The 16,906-nt window shown below is 46.4% G+C and overlaps 1 protein-coding gene across 1 annotated transcript in view; it reads right to left on the bottom strand.

Annotated features, from left to right (window-relative positions):
• The window catches only part of SLC1A4 (solute carrier family 1 member 4), a 29,718-nt gene extending 15,979 nt beyond the window's left edge, over nucleotides 1–13,739 (bottom strand). The window contains exon 1 of the mRNA XM_037048043.1: nucleotides 12,889–13,739. Within this exon, the coding sequence (XP_036903938.1) occupies nucleotides 12,889–13,433 (545 nt within the window). The 5' untranslated portion in view covers nucleotides 13,434–13,739. The remainder of the gene's footprint in view (nucleotides 1–12,888) is intronic.
• Nucleotides 13,740–16,906: the final 3,167 nt, after the last annotated feature.

The following is a 16,906-nucleotide window of genomic DNA, read 5'->3' as shown; positions in this document are numbered from 1 at the left end:
CAATGGGGAGTGGTGCTGCCCCCTAGTGGAATCCATGGGAGTGTTTTCATTGTGGCAATAATTGGGATGGAGTGGGCATTCCTGGAACTGGGGGAGTTGTGTGTAGGCGAAAGTGCCAGGTCCCAGCCATTCATTCTGCTAAGAGTTAAGCCAAGTCCCATACAATAAATGGTCTCAAGGCCCTCATGTGTTTTGATATCCTATATGACATACCTGCAGATGAAACCTTATAATTCCCCAAGCCTAAACTAACCTCCAAACAAGGTAGTTTTTGCATAATTAAAACATACAGTCATACCTTGGTACTCATAGGCTCCAGAACGTGTCAAACATTGTACTCATTGCATTTGGGTGAGGAAACAAATGTTTCAGCACTTAGCGCTTGCTCTGGACTCACCACACTTACTAGAACTTGTATGAGTCACAATGCTGCCCCGATAGAGAAAATGCTTCATCATTTGGTACTCATTGGTTCTGGCACTGGCTGAGAGTTCCAGAAAGAATTAACAAGTTGCGAGGTACCACTGTATACAGAGTTTTCTAGGACTGCAACTACTGTGTCAAATATGGGTATTACTTTTTGTTTTGTTCAGAATATTTCCAAGAATTGTTCATCTTTCTGGAAAAAATCACATCATCCATAGAAAACTGTAGGATTTGAGTCCTTAATTGCACACGTTAGTAAGTACCAGACTGTATTTATAGCTCTATCATTAATGTCTAAATTCAGAAGCAAGCACCTAACCATTTGTTTTATAGCATATACATACCTATTAATACACTTTTTTAAAAAAGATTTTATTTAGTTAGTTTTTAGAGAGAGAAAGGAGGGAGAAAGAGAAGTAGAGAAACATCAATGTGTGGTTGCCTCTCACGTGCCCCCTACTGGGGGCCTGGCCCACAACCCAGGCGTCTTCCCTGACTGGGAATTGAACCAGTGTCCTTTGTTCACAGGCCTGCCCTCAATCCACTGAGCCACACCAGCCAGGGCTAAAACACATTATTTTTATAAATTACTCTTTTGTCTTTTATATTACAGTTAAGTCATGTTAATGTTTTGAAATTATGTATCTAGGTAAATCCTATTTATTAATATTATTTCATGTTAAAAAGCATGGCAGTGGTGCTGATCAAGTTAAGCTATATTTTAAAACCAAAGTCTATTCATGCAAACAGTTTTTACTTAGGGTCTCCTTTTGGTCAGGCTCTGTGCTGGGTTCTGGTCTTGAAATACGAGAAGATCCCACCAACACTCCATTTATTCTACCCACTTCCTACAAGAATAAATCTAGAAGAGTAAACAGCTATGGACCATCCTTTGCAATTTGTGCCAAGTGTGTGCACTAATTCTTACTCCTATGGCTGGTTTGTTTACCTAATGCTAGAATCACTAGGGAACTGTTTGCATTACATTTGATTTTGGAGGGAGGCAGGTCTGACTGTAACCCACCTTGGCAGCAGATTCTAAGATGTCCTGCTGGAAGCCACATCTGTGTGTAATACCCTCCCCTTGAGTATGGACAGGGCCTATGACTTGCTTAATTTAGCCAAAAGAATCATGCTAAGGACCCTGACTAGTGTGGCTCAGTTGGAGTGGCATCCTGTAACCTAAAGGTGGCAGGTTCGATTCCTGGTCAGGGCCCATAACTAGGTTGCAGGTTGGAGCCCCTCTCAAAAAGCAATGAAAAAAATGTCCTTTGGTGAGGATAGGGGAAAAAAGAACAGAGCAAAGGTAATGGGATATCACTTGCTTACATCTTGTGAGAAGACTCTTTTTTAAAAAAATATTTTATTGATTATGCCATTACAGTTGTCCTATTTCTCCCCTTCATTCCCCTCCACCCTCCACCCCCCCACCATTGCCCCCTGTAGTTTATGTCCATGTGTCTCAAGTTCATTAGATTCTATATTTCCCCTACTATTCTTGCCCTCCCCGCTGTCTATTTTCTACCTACCATCTATGCTACTTATTTTCTGTATCTTCTCCCCTCTCTCCTCCTCCCACTCCCCTGTGGCTAACCCTCCATGTGTCCTTCATTTCTATGGTTCTGCTCCTGATTTAGCTGTCCTCTTAGTTTGCTTTTGTTTTAGGTGTGGTTGTTAATAACTGTGAGTTTGCTGTCCTTTCACTGTTCATATTTTGTCTTCTTTTTCTTAGATAAGTTCCTTTAACATTTCATATAATAAGGGCTTGGTGATAATGAACTCCTTGAACTTGACCTTATCTGAGAAGCACTTTATCTGCCCTTCCATTCCAAATGAAAGCTCTGCTGGATAGAGCAATCTTGGATGTAGGTCTTTGTCTTTCATGACTTGAAATACTTCTTTCCAGCCCCTTCTTGCCTGTAAGGTCTCTTTGGAGAAATCAGCTGACAGTCTGATGGGAACTCCTTTGTAGGTGACTGTCCCCTTATCTCTTGCTGCTTCTAGGATTCTCTCCTTCATTTTAATCTTGGCTAATGTAGTTATGATGTGCCTTGGTGTGTTCCTTCTTGGGTCCAACTTCTTTGGGACTCTTTGAGCTTCCTGGATTTCCTGGAAGTCTATTTCCTTTGCCAGATTGGGGAAGTTCTCCTTTATTATTTGTTCAAATAAGTTCAAATAATTTGTTCAAACAATTTTCCACTTGTCGCTCCTCCTCTTCCCCTTCTGGTACCCCTATAATTCAGATGTTGGAACGTTTAAAGATGTTCTGAAGGTTCCTAAGCCTCTTCTCATTTTTTTGAATTCTTGTTTCTTCATACTTTTCTGTTTGGTAATTTTTTCTTCCTTCTGGTTCACTCCCTTGATTTGAGTCCCAGTTTCCTTTCCATCAGTATTGGTTTCCTGTGCATTTCCCTTCATTTCAATTAGTTTGGCTCTCATTTGTTCCTCTAATTTGTGACTAAAATCAACCAGTTCTGTGAGCATCCTGGTCACCAGTATTTTGAACTGTACATCTGATAGGTTGGCTATCTCTTGGTCACTTAGAAGTATTGGCTCTGGAGCTTTGAGCCGTTCTTCTTCTTGAGCCATAATGTTTTGGTTTGTCTGTGCCTGTTATGTATGAGGAGCGAAGCCTTAGGTGTTCACCAGGACGGGGCAACCAAGGTTGCTGGGTTGTGACGCTGTATGTGGGTGCAGGGTCAAAGAGGGGCAATGGTGGTCCCCCCTGCTGCTTTCCGCCGCTGGAGCCCTCATGGTCTGTCTCACCGCTTGCTCCTTCGCCCGATCTACCTGCACGCGAATGTGCGAGCACGGTCAGCCAGCTGCCTTGAGCCCCCACTGGGTCTGCCTGTTGCAATCCCACACCTGGGATCTGCCAACCACCACCTGCACGACTGGGTCAGTCTGGCCAATTTTTCCTGCGTGACCCCACTCTGCCAGCCACTGATTCTGCCCTGCTTACCAGTCTGGCTGAGTAGTTTGTTGTTGTTGGACTTCTGTATAGTTCAATTTTCTGTGTTTTGGTTGCGTTTTTGTCACTAAAACTTTGTTGTCTTTAAACTTGGTTGTGCGAGGAGGCACAGTGTTTCCACCTATGCCTCCATCTTGGCCAGAAGTCGAGAAGACTCTCTTTACTGCCTCTGGGCTTGTACGTTTGATGGAACAAGCTGCCATGCTGGGCAGGCCGTTATGGTGAGAGACAGGGTGGCCTCTGGCCAACAGCCAACCAGGAACTGAGGTGCCAGTCTAAACTTCAAGGACCCAAATTCTGCCAACAACCGTGTGACCTCAGAAGTGAATCCATCCCTGCTGGATGGAGATGAATCCATCCCCGCTGAGCCTTTGGAGGAGACCCCAGCTGTGGCCGACACCTTGATGGCAGCTTTGTGAGAGATTCTAAAGCAGAAGACTCAGCTAAGCAATGCTGAGATTCATGATCCTATGTGAAATAATTAACACGTGTGATTTTAAGCTGCTAGTTTTAGTAACTCATTAAATTTGTGCACTAGATAACTAATATCTTAGCCAACAAGATTAAAAAGATGAAAAACAACTTTATTGCATCCTGGGTGCATCTGCAAGACAGCCAGCAAGCAGAGACTGCAGCACGGCGTTTTCCGAACCTACTCTGTCTATGAAACCAGGTGGCTTTGAGCGCGTTTAGAGAATACCAGCTAATACACACCTGCATTTAAGCAGACAAAATGCGATCTTCAGTTGAATTCACCTTTACAAAATGGTGATCAGAAATATGAGTCCTATCAAGCATATTTACTTTAAAGAAAAGGTAGAAAAAGACTAGGCATGTGTATTGACTATTCCTTAGCATAGAGATGAATAGCAACTTGCGTTTGCCTATGATTTCCATTACAAAGCACCTTTCTTAGCTATGTCAACCTTGTGACATAGGTTGGGTATCTCATTTCCATTTGCTATACTATTTAGAAGCAGAAACAGGTTCTGAGCCAAGATTTCCCTGTTTTACATGCACGGGATGACAACTCTCAACAGTCCAGGACTGAGCTGGGTTCTCTTCCTAAGAGGGCAGGGAAGTTAAGGAACGAGTTGGGTTAAAGGTCCTCCATCTTCCCCGTGAGGAACAACTTCCCTTGGAAGTAGCTTGCATCCTTTAGGGATCAGCAGATTCCTCAGTTGGCACACCCACAGCCTTTCCCACAACCCTGGAATGCACTATCTTCCAAAGAGCACACACTGTTTGTTTAAACCCTGCTGCTGGCCTGCCTGTTCTCTTTAGCGTAAGCTATACCCCAATACTGTCTCACCCAGAATGGACCCTGACCCTATCCCAGAACTTCTAGACCAAGCAGCCATGGACACAACCTGTTTTCAGACAGTCTACGGTATCTAGTCTACAAAATCCGGTGGGAACAGAGGTACAGACAATACTAGAGGCAAAACAACAACTCCCGCCAAAAATACCAGCTTCCTAAGAAAAAACAATGTGCTTTGGCAGTTACTTAGAAAACTAAACATACACTTACCATATGACCCAGCAATTTCATTCCTGGATATTTACCCAAGAGAAATGAAAATACATGTCTGTAAAAAAGACCTGTATGTTTAACAGTCTTATTCAAAGGAGCCCCAAACTCAAATGTCCATAAACAGATGAAGGGACACATTATGATAAATCCTCATGGGCAATAAAAAGAACTCAGCTACTGATATATGCAACCCGGATAATCTCAACAACATTGTGCTGAGCAAAAGAAGCCAGACAAAGAAAAGTACATGCTGAGTGATTCCATTAACATGAAACTCCAGTAAAAGCAAGACTAATCTGTAGTGACAGAAAGCAAAACTTTCTATCCAGAACTTCCTGGGGCTAGGGGTGGAGAGCAGGGAATGCTGGGAGGGGTCACAGGTGACAGGACTATTCAGCTTCTGGACTGTGTTAACGGTTAAATGAGCTCTCTATGTGTCAGAACTCACTGGCCTTTATACCTAAAATGGGTGCATTCCACTGTGTGTAAATCATACGCCAAAATGCTTAAAAGGTTTAAAAAATTCAGTGCTAACTGCAAAGGAAAAAAAAACACTCAATAGGATGCCTGAACTTTCTTTAGGTTATATAGCTCAGCTCTCTGATAGTGTTCCCTGGTAAGGGATTGCCTGGGGGCTGTGAGTTGAAGCTCATGCACCCACAAATTCATTTCCCTTTGTCCCTCCGGTCGCCAAGGACCTCCCACCCATAATTAGGGGCGAGGAACTGAGGCTGTGGGAGTAAAGCAAAACGTCCGAGAGACTGTGGTATTGCATCTAAAAAGTCATCACCATCCCTGAAGTCACCTAGGTTTTCTCCTATGCTATCTTCTAGTTTCATAGTTTCACCTTTTACATTTAGGTCTGTGATCCATTTTGAGTTCATTTTTGTGAAGGGTGCAAGGTCTGTGTCCAGATTCCTTTTTTTTTGCACAAGGATGTCCAGCTGTCCCGGCACCATTTGCTGAAAAGATGATCTTTTTGTGATTGTACTGCCTTTACTCCCTTGTCAAAGATCAGTAGAGACTATACGTACTTACAAGAGTACGTCTCTGGCTGTCTATTCTGTTCCATTGATCTATTGCCTGTTGCTTTGCCATACCACACTGTCTTGATTACGGTAGCTCTATCATGTGTCACAGATACATGGGGGATACACAGATACACGGGCAGTGTCAGTCCTGCTGCTTTGTTCTCTCTGCACTCGCCTTAACCCTCTCTCCTTTCAGACACAGATGCTGCTGTGAAATCTGGATTCTTCCTACTCCTGAGCTCCCAGGGATCAGCTGCCTGTCACATTAGTTTTGCTCCCCAGAGCTCTGACTTCAGGCATTTCCCCCCAACTCCTCACTTCCACACACTATCTGTGTGGGTTTTCAAAATAAAAAAACATTTCAGCTGGAAGGGATCTTAGTGGTGACCAAGTTCAACCCCCTCATTCAGCACATGGTGTCCCCAAGGCCCTGAGACATCAAGCTGATGCATCTGGCATTCACGTGACGGTTGGACCAACACCGTGAGAGAGAACTTTCTGTATTGTGCCGTCTCATATGGTGTAGTCATATGGCTATGGAGCGAATGAAATATGGCTAGTGTAACAGAGGATCTGAATTTTAACTTTTGTTTACATTGACAATTTAAATATTTAAATGTAAATAGCTACGGTGGCTAGTGTCTGCCTTATTAGACAGTGCAGCTGTGCGGTACTGAGACCCAGAGTCCAGGAAGCAGGAGGACCAAACGCACGCTGCGGCAGGGCACTCGGCTTCACCGGCTGTTAGGGCGCGCCTCACCTCCGAAATCTTCCTTGATTCTCAAATACTTCCCCTTTCCGTTATTGGATCCTGAGAAATTTAGTTGAATTAAATAATACCAGATATACATTAGACCAAAGTTTCTTAAACATTAGTAGTCTGTGAAATTAAATGTAATGGCTCTAACCAGCATTTTATAAAAGATACACTACATTAGACAGAATGGAAACTATCAGCATTTCGAATGTTGTTTTGAGATGTCGTTGTTTCATACTGAGTATGGGAGGCTCAGGGTGCATATACATAGATGATTATTTTCTTTTCTTTTATTATTGTTCAAGTACAGTTGCCCCCATTTTCCCCTCACCATGCCCCCCCCCCCCATAGATGCCATCATTTTAAATGTATGTCTTCTTTCTTGTTCCCCGGCCATCTCGGTGGCTGCTCTCGGCTGGGGGCCCGGCCGTGCTGCACCTAAGGCAGGAAGATGCTGGCCTCAAGGAAGATGAAGGAGTTGCTGGAGTTGCTCAACTCTAGGCTCCAAATTGTTATGAAATGTGGAAAGTATGTGCCAGGGTACAAGCAAATTCTGAGGATGATCGGAGAAGGCAAAGCAAAACTGGTCATCCTCGCCAAACCGCCCAGCCTTGAGGAACTCTGAAACAGCCTGCTAGGCCAGGTTGGCCAAGACTGGTGTCCACCGCTACAGTGCAGTAATAGCAAACTGGGCCCAGTATGTGGAAAATAAGACAGAGTATGCACACTGGCTGTCATTGATCCAAGTGATTTCTGACATCGTTAGAAGCATGCCAACCAGACTGGTGAGAAGTAAATCATGCAAAAATTTTCTTTAATAAAACTGGCCAGAGCTTGGTTTCCAAAAAGTGTATTTCTTACAGTGGGTTAAAGCCAAAAACACTGGCAAAAATGCTAAAGCCACGTTACTAAATCTAGAGATGCAAATCAGAACAAAGTGGCAGAGAATGAATGGACAGGCCTTCCCAGTGCTATAGCAGTCTCCGGACACATCACTTAAAACGAACAACAAAACTGGGGTGGCCCTGGCTGGTGTGGCTCAGTAGGTTGACTGTCCTGTGAACTGCAACATTGCCAGTTTGATTCCAAGTCAGGGCACCTACCTGGGTTGGGGGCCAGGTACAAAGTTGGGGGCTCGCAAGAAGCAACCAGCTGATGTTTCACTCACACATCAATGTGTCCTCTATTTCTCCCTCCCTTTCCCTCTCTCAAAAACAATAAAACAAAAACCACAGAGCTTTAGTTAGCGGTACTATAAAGACTCATGCCGCTCACAGGATGAGAAACTCCCTAAGGTTCCTTCTTTCTACATCTGCTACTATTCATTATTCTCATTCTATTGTGAAGGGTGGTAGCATTTCCCTGTTCTACGTGAGAAGAATGTAAAACAATTTACTTTTGCTTAGGTATATATTCTTTGTTCCAGAGTATTTCCTTTAAGTTCAAAAATTCTTTACTAAATTTATGAAAATTTCAAAGACTCTTCAGCACAGGATATAGCTCACGCCACCTACATCTAACATTTGTTCTTCCTTGTGTTTATTGTCAGAGTCGGCCAACAGAGGCGCGCTCCTTCTGATCTTGGTGCCCCCCAGAGGCTGGGAGCTGAGGCAGGGCTGGGGTCACACTACTGTGCCGGCAGGGGGCGGGTGTGGGGGTAATCAACCCTCTTCTTAAGGCCCACACCCAGTTTTAGATTCCAACTTGAAAGGCAATTGCTGGGCCCCTGCGGTGGGGGACCTTTTAGGAAATAAGGCTGAGAACAGCACTCATTCTCAATGTGCAGTAGCCTGAGAGGCCGAGACACACCAGAACACTAGCAAGGCACTCAAATATTAACTCACTTATTCCTTATGACAAGTCTAGGTAGTACATATCATTTCTAGCTTCATTTTACAGAAAATGAAACTGAAGCATCAAGAAGCTAAATGACTGGTCCACACAGCTAGTAAGGGGTAGAGCTGGATTCAAAACTAGGTAACTGACATCAGTGTCTCCTCTTAATCACTACCCACGCTGCCTCTCTGGGTGCATGTTCTCTTCAGGGCCTGAACTATTCAGGCAGTCTCATGGGTAGTAGAAGGAATGGTGCCGAGTTAAAACCTTTTTAAAAAATTATAAGCTACCATTTTAGTGAGCAGTTTGGCTGAGAAACCTCCGTTAATTTGGGTCCTTGTTGGTTTGCTAAGAGTCTTCATCTTGCCAATAGAATAGAGAGAGATACGCTGGCATGGACAAAACAACCTGCCACGGCCAACAGCTAAGAGAATTTTTCACTAGTCACTCTCTTGACTGTGATCTAGGGACCCATGTTGGATCTCAGTCTCCAGTGGGTTTCATGGTACCTACTGAAGAAGTGGGTTCTTTGCAGCCTGGGAAGGAAAGTAAGTCTCTCGCGCCTCTCTTGATGAAGGGAAAGGCTCACAGCACACTCCACCGCTGATAAAACTAGCACAAGAGAAAACATAACTTTGAAAATCGGGCAACAGGCAAAACCGCAGTTGTGCTGGGTGGGCCAGTGGCAGCAGCCTGCTAGACTTCTGCAGACGACAACGGCTGGGCCTTTCTTCTGGCTGCCAGTGCAGAGCCTCAGCCCAGATGTCCCTTCCTGCCTCCTTGCAGGTAAGTCTCCGGTTTTCCATTTGAAAACGACAAATTTTAGCATCCTGGTAAATGTCTAGAGGCCAGCTGCCTCAGTCCTATCCATTTACAGCTGAGGTCAACTTTGGAGACCAGAAACAGGCAATGCAGGGAGAAAAGAAACCGCAGAGAACATATGAGGATTTCTGCCCCAATTCAGAATGCAAGGCTTTTCAGGGTTTAGTTTTGACTTTTCTCCATTTCCAAATTTCCCATAGTGTTGATCCTGTTACTTCGAAATAGTCAGTCACTGTTCATTTCTTTTTCTCCAGGCCCCTCCCCGTGGTTCCCAATATACCTTAAGACTATGTCAGCTGTAGGACTTGAGTTCCCCCAGCATTCTTGTATTCCTCATCTACTCTCATGTATTTCAAACTATAAAAGTAGGACATCCCCATTACCTGTGAATGGGGAAACCTCGTTCGCTCTGTAATATTGCTCCATTTACATGCAAGAACATTCGGCTAGCTCGTCCTGTTCTAAGAGCTTTACAGACAAAGCTCATTTAACCCCCAAACAATGCTGTGAGGTAGGTACGATCAGGATCCCCATCATGAAGATGAGGAAGCCAGGGCACAGAAAGTTACGGGTGTGCCCTAGGACCCCTCATCAATAAGCATTGTTAGGGACGAAGAATGTCCACAACGACTAGATTCCTGGTAAGCTGTTTCTGTCTCTTTGGTGCCCAAACTATTTCATTTTGGATGGAAAGTCACGACTCAATCACCTGGGTCGCACCCAGTTGTGAGAGTCCTGTGTTGTTCCAGGTCCTCAGGCATAAAAGCTTCAGGCTGCTGGGGAGGAGACTGTCTGTCACGCTGCCCCCTGACAGTTGCTATCCACTGTTACTTCTCAGCTCTCAAAAGGCAGGCTCCCAGTGCCAGCACCTCACACCTACTTCCCCCTCTGCTTTGTTATTTCTCATCCATTGTGTGGTAGGAAATCAAATCACTTGACAATGGCATTCTGAATTTTCTAAAAGGCACACCGAATATCTACTGGCTTCATGTCTGACTCGTAATTACATCTTGAAAAAAACAAATTAGAAGTTGTGGCAGAGAGAACCTGTGGGACTTGGAGGCACTCCACGACCAGGAAAGGTCATGGACTTTAGCAAAGCCTGCACTGCACTTGGTCCTTACAGACTTTCCCCACTCCTTCTAGGTGTTTAAGTTGTGGGCAGGAACCAGGGCTGTACCCTGCCTTTGCCAAGAAACACGCCCAGAGTCACAAAAAAATCAGCATCTGTGAGGTTTCTTTGATGTAAGCAATTTGAAAATTGTCACCCAGAGTATTCCCAGACCCAGGAAATATTTCCACGTGGCTCAAGACTGCTCCCTCGCACAAGCTGCTCAACATGAAAGCCAAGTCTGAGCAGCTGCACACACGCTGTCCTTCATCAAAGGGGGGGTCATCTCCTTCTTTTAGAGGAAGTGGGCATCTGTCTTGACCCAATGAAAACTTTATCTAGTTCCTTTTTTGGATCACAGCAAACAATTCTGAGACGGTGAAACCAGACTAGCAGCTGATGTCATTAGTATGGCAAGTTGACTTGGGGGACAGGAGAGTGGGAGAAAGACAGCCCTGAACTGGGGGGCACAGAGACCCCTGGTTCTACTAATTCCTCTTTTGATAAACTACTCTGTGACTTAGTGCAAATCATTAATCTCTTTATGGCTCAATTTCCTCAGTCGGTAAAAGAGGATCATATACGCTACCTTTATCCGTGAGCTGCTGGATTAAATGTGGTTGGCTGTTGGAAGCATTATGAAACATTACCTATCCCCAACAAGCCATGACAAAGGTTCTTTTAGTTCTTCCTTGTATCTGCAGCCCGAGTCACTGAAAAGCCTGCACCTACACTGACCACTAAGTCATGATGCTGGGTCACCATTCACTTCAGAAGCAGGAGCTAAAGGGGCTTGGATCTAAACCTAGATAGCCATGATCAGGAAATGAGAGATCTCTTCTGGGGTTAATGGTAATAAGGTAACCCTCACCCCCTGTTTTTTGGCCACTGCCCCTCTCTTGGAGATGAGAATGCTACTGAGCCTCTCTATGGGGGTACAACCAGCACGTCAGAGCTGTGCATCCACACCTCCTCTCTGGGCCACTGATCCCTGCAAACAAGAATTTTTTAACCCCCATAACTGACTCCTCTCCCGGGACAGCTGACAGATATACTGAAGAGCCAAAGGCACTCCCAACCTCATTAGACCGTTTTCAACACCCACCTAAGTGAGTTCTCAAACTTTAAGGATCTCTAAAGACTCCAAATATCAATCTGCCTGACACTAAACAAAGATGATCATGTCAGCAAAATTCTAATCGTCCACCTCTACCTGCCTTTTGAGTATGAAGTTTGGATAAGAACTTTCTGGTCTGCCTCATCAGAGATTTTTATTTTTCAATGCCTTCGACTTTTTTGGTGGTTGTTGCTGTAGTTTCAAATGAACACTCTTTCTCTTAAGCCGTAGACAGTCGTCACATTTTCCAGAGGGAGAAATGGAAACAGCAGGAAGTCAAGTCACTTTGCCCAGGGTTTGCTGATTTTCACAGCCTTAGCAATGAGGAGCTCTACCTCAGTGACTTGAGACAAAACACAGCTCTCTAAGGCTCCCAGTTGGAAACCTGGAGTGGGAGCCAGCTGAGCTTCCCATTCAACTGCACTCGGCCAGGTCAGTACATGCCTCCAGCCCGCAATTTTCCATTTGTGAACTCTGGGCTAATGGAGAAATCAGGAGAGGCTGATTTGGGCAATCCACAGAAACTACACTATGTCTCAAGGAATGAAAGCCAACTTTTAAGAGTCAGAGAAAGCAGGCGAAGCTAAGTGAAGGGCTGCTCTTTCCCTCTCCTCAAGAACTCTCACCTTCCCACAAATAAAGCCTCTTGAAGCTCACAATACCCCACAGTGGTCCTGACTGTGGGGTGGAGGGCAACCTGTCCCAAGCCCCATGAGAGGCTTGCCTGGGCAATGGGCCTGCACAACTAAACCGAGCCTTATTATCCTTGGGTTCTCTAACAACTGTTCAAAAAAAACTGCCAGCTACCTCTCAGCGGATGGGCTGAAACAGAGAGGGCCACATAATACAGGCCAGGATGGCCTAACAGGCAAAGTTTAACAAATGCTCACAGAAGCTTTCAGGCACTGTGGGGGAGAAAATGGGGTGAAGACATCCAGGAATGGTTAGAACAGAGCCAGGGTGTAAGGAGTAAAGTACAGGTAAGACCACAGCCTCTGCCCTACTGCACACTCACACCAAACGGTAGGACTGTCTTTTGCTAAATGATGTGGCCCCGCTCCTTTAGATTGTCTGGTGCGGCAAGACTGATGTTTGAAAAGGTGTGGTCAGCACGCAAAGGCTCCAGATGTTACTTTGATATTTTAAAAATGTTAAAGGCCACCAGTAGCTCATTAGAATAAACTCTCAGGAGTGTATGAAGGTGTGTGTTTAGGAATAAAAGGGAGTGTATTGGAGAGCTGACATTGATTTGGGGGATCTACATTGATTTGGGGGATCGTTACCTGGCCAGGTCGAGGAAAGAATCCACTGTCTCTTTAGGGACCGGAGTGGGGCCCGACTCCTCCAGGCCAAAGTCTCTGGACTGAAGATCCTTAGCGCCAGACCCAGGCTTGATGATGAACGCCAAAACGACCGCGAGCGCCGAGGCGCTTAGCGTGGTGAGGCCGAAGTAGGCGATGGCGATGCCGCCCAGGCGCCCGAGAGAGCTGGCATCCAGAGAGGCTGCGCCCGACACCAGACTGCAAACCACCAGCGGCAGGATAATCATGCGCAGCATGCGTAGCAGCATCTCGCCGGGGAAGGCCAGATAGGTGACCTGCGTGCGGTTAAGCCCGAGCCAGCGCAGCGCCGCGCCCAGGCCCGCGCCTGCCACCACGCCGGATACAGTGAGCAGCACCAGCGCGTGGTGCCTCAGGAAACCGGTGCAGCGCCGTGCGCGTCCTGCAGCGGTCCCGGGCGCTCCAGGCCCCGCTGCAGGCCCAGCCTGGGTGCTGTCTAGGTAGCCGTTTGTCTCGGTGCTCTTCTCCGTCTCGCTGCTCTTCTCCATGGCGCTGCCCGCGACTCGGAGCTGAAGGAGATAAGGGACTTGGGCTCTAATAAAAGGCTGGGCTCTCAATGAATGGCTCAGGCGGTGCTGGCGAGGTTCACTAGCCGTGCCGGGCGTGTTCTGGGAGCCGGCCCTCGGGAGACTCCCAGTCTGGGCGCTGGAGAGCGGGCTGAAGCCTCAGACTAAGTGGATCGCAGCACGACTAGCGTTCCTACAGCAGCCGCGGGCTGAAGATGATGCAACGCCGGGGCCTCCTGTGAGCAAGGTGCCGCAAAGGCGGGATCGGTCTGGGCTCAATCTCTCCACATCCTCTGGCCCGCCCCCAGCGGTTCTGGCCAATCAGCGCCCAGGAACCGTGCACCCCCCCCGCCCCCCGCCCTAGCTCCCTAAACCCCTATTCCCGGCCCCAGTAGCGTTGGGAACAGAGACCGGTTTGGGGGCGCTGCCGGAGTCGGCGGGGCGCAGGTGGAGCCGGCCAATCCTTGCGCCTGTTGCCGCCTCCCACCCCCACGGACAGAGGCTTAAGGCCGCCGCTGGGAGGCGCGGTCTGAGGGACGGCTCCGGCTCGTGGGCACCAGCCATGGCCTCTGGGCCGGCCGAGGGGCGTGAAGAATGTGGAACGCAGCTGAGTTCCTTGTCTAGATTAGGGGAGGGGAAGGGTTTCCTCCAGGCTTGGTGCTTTGGCACCGCCCCGCCCTGAGTCGGCCCGACAATTTACTAATCTCTTTTGCGAAGGGGCCACAGCTCGGTGAGGGGCCCCAGGGTTGTCTTCCCGCCGTGTCCTCCTGCATAAAATCCCCTCCTCCCAGAAAGTCCTGTGGGGTTGCACGCGCTGTAGCACGCCGGGGTGCCCAGCGCAGGCCCTGGGTCAGAGACAAAGGGTGGATGGATTGATCGAGGGATGGATGAATAGATGAATCAGAAAAGCTTTATCGGATGCTCATTAATGGGTCTGACACCTCTAAATAGAACTCGGGTCCGCGGTGCCACGAAACCCAGGGCCTGGCCTCGCCACTGCGCACTCCAAAGAGGGTAGGTTGAGTTCCTCTGCAGTAAAGATGCAAAACTCTTCTAGAGGAAACAGCTCTCACCCCTTTTCCAGGTGCCTTTCTACCACACGACCTCAGGTGAATTACACAAATCACTGCATCTGAACCTCTTCCGTCCCCCAGCGGTCTCGAGGATACAGTGCGGACCGCTCTTCAGCCAGCCTGTGAAGACGGTTCCTTACTGTTCATGTTGAATTCACACCCTTTTTATTCCAGCTTTTGTTTATTTATTTATAAGATTTTATTTGTTTATCTTTTGGAGAGGAAAGGAAGGAGAGAAGGAGAGAAACATCAATGTATGGTTGCCTCTCGTGAGTCCCCTGCTGGGAACTGGCCTCAACCCAGGCATGTGCCCTGACTGGGAATCCAACCGAATCGTGTGGTTCGCAGGCCCGTGCTCAATCCACCGAGCTACACCAGCCAGGGCTTATTCCAGCTTTTATTTAACATTTGTCTGGTCTCAGCAGATATAGGAGAAAGCTCTGTAGAATCGTTTTACTTTGTCACATTTATTAGATTTGTGTATTTTCTCATTCTGTTTTTGAAAAGAATTGTTCTTTCAAGACGTTTGTGAAAGGGAAGTCTTCTTACACGTGGTTAACCTGAATTAAAGAGGAAGGTAATTTCTCTATAGATGTCTGGCTGTAAAGGAGTCACTTAAACACATGGCATGACAGAGATCTGTGCAAATCAAAATGGCTTCTTAAGGAACTTTAAGGAGTTGTCCAAATTTTGAGGTAGTGAGGGTTTGCATTACTTGAAGCCAGACAGCCAGTCATTGGCTGGAGCTTATAGGGGTTATTTTGGGGGCAGGGTGGACATGTCATGTGAAGAGCTGTTCATATTTTTATCTGGTTTTGAAGGATGCAGTGTGTTTGTCTCTGTGCACAGAAGAAGGAGGAAATCCTAGCGATGTACTATTTTGCCAACCAACAACTCCCTCTGTTTGACGGTTGTTTTTGTGCAAGGACTCTCAAGTCATGCTCCAGAGATGAGCTTCCAATTGCCTGCTTTACATCTACACCTGACAGTCCACAGGCACCCCAACTCACCAGTCAAAAACTGACCTCCTGGTGGCCTTCTTTGAGCCTGCTTGTTTTTCCTGAGTTCTCTGTTTCTGTTACCAACATCATTGACCTTTAGTCACTTTTGCTTAAAATCTCAAAGTGACCTTGAATCTTCTTCCTTCCGTAGTGTCTCCTCTCATCAATTACCAAACTCCACAGACACTGTATTCCCATCTATTCCTCCCATGCGTTTCCACTGCTACCATCCTTGGCACAGTTTTTGTTTCCTCACTTCTTATCTTGGCCATGGAATTGTTCTCCTAGTCTCCCCATCTCCAACGCTCCTCTTGTTTTAACCATCTTACACTTTGCTTGCCTCAGACCAATCTTCCTAATAAATAATTTACATGTTAGGATTAGATTCTGCTTCCATCTAACAGGGGAAAAAAGGAATAATTCCCTCTTGCTTTAAGAACACTTCCTAAAAGTTGTATACACTGTTTCCTTGGTACGTCATTAACCAAAATTTAGTCATATGACCACTCCTAGCTGCAAGAGATATTAGGAAATATAATCTTTATTTTGCACAGGCTTATACCCAGTTAAAAATCGAGGGGTTTTGGTAGGAGGTGCTGGATGGGGGAATAAGGTGGTTAAATGTAATGGAAAAAATACAATAAGAAAATTTTTAAAGATTGAAGTTTTGTTACTAAAGGATCAGGAAAGAACAATGCTGGAAGACAACTCCTTCATGCCACTTCTTGTTCAAAAGCTTCCAGTGGCTCCCAGTGAATTAAGAATATGCTTTTCACCCTGGCATCCAAGACCCACCACGATCTGACCTCAGCTCACTCTCCAGCCTTGTGACCTCTATATACACAACGAAAATGGGATTGAGTGCTACTTCCACATCTTGCCTCTGCATCCAATCCCAGTTTAGAAACCACTTCTCTCCCGAGGTCTTCCTTAATTCCCTTTGCTCCAACTCTGCTTGCTGCCCACAGCCTTTTGTGCCTTTCTGTGCACCCCAGAGCTGTGTTAATAGTTAACTCTCAACTGGGAGCAGGGCACTCTCTGCATTACAGGCACTTTCAGTGGACACAAGGGTGGTGTGGAGTGGGAGAGCAGTGTTTGAGGTTGCCGCATGCCATGCTGACTGTATCTGTTATAGAACAAGCATAACCTCATCTTAAAGAGGAGCTGGTCTCTTGGGGCTTCCTTCAGGGACTGACTGCCTTGTAGCAGCTCTGCCCACATGTGAGACAAACCAGGAAACAGGTGTTTGCTCCTGGCCTCCGAACCAGTGGTAGAGGGTTTCATTTTCTGCTTTCTTTTTATAAATTCCTCTCCTTTTGCTCTTCTACTATGTTTGTTTTGCCTTTTCATAGTTTTTACATGCCTCCTGTTTGTGGATATT

Source organism: Sturnira hondurensis, unplaced genomic scaffold (assembly GCF_014824575.4).
Source record: "Sturnira hondurensis isolate 20B ecotype Veracruz unplaced genomic scaffold, ASM1482457v3 Scaffold0006413, whole genome shotgun sequence".
Lineage (NCBI taxonomy): Eukaryota > Metazoa > Chordata > Mammalia > Chiroptera > Phyllostomidae > Sturnira > Sturnira hondurensis.
The sequence above is the reverse complement of the archived record's forward strand: the minus strand, read 5'-3'. Positions and strand labels throughout refer to the sequence as shown.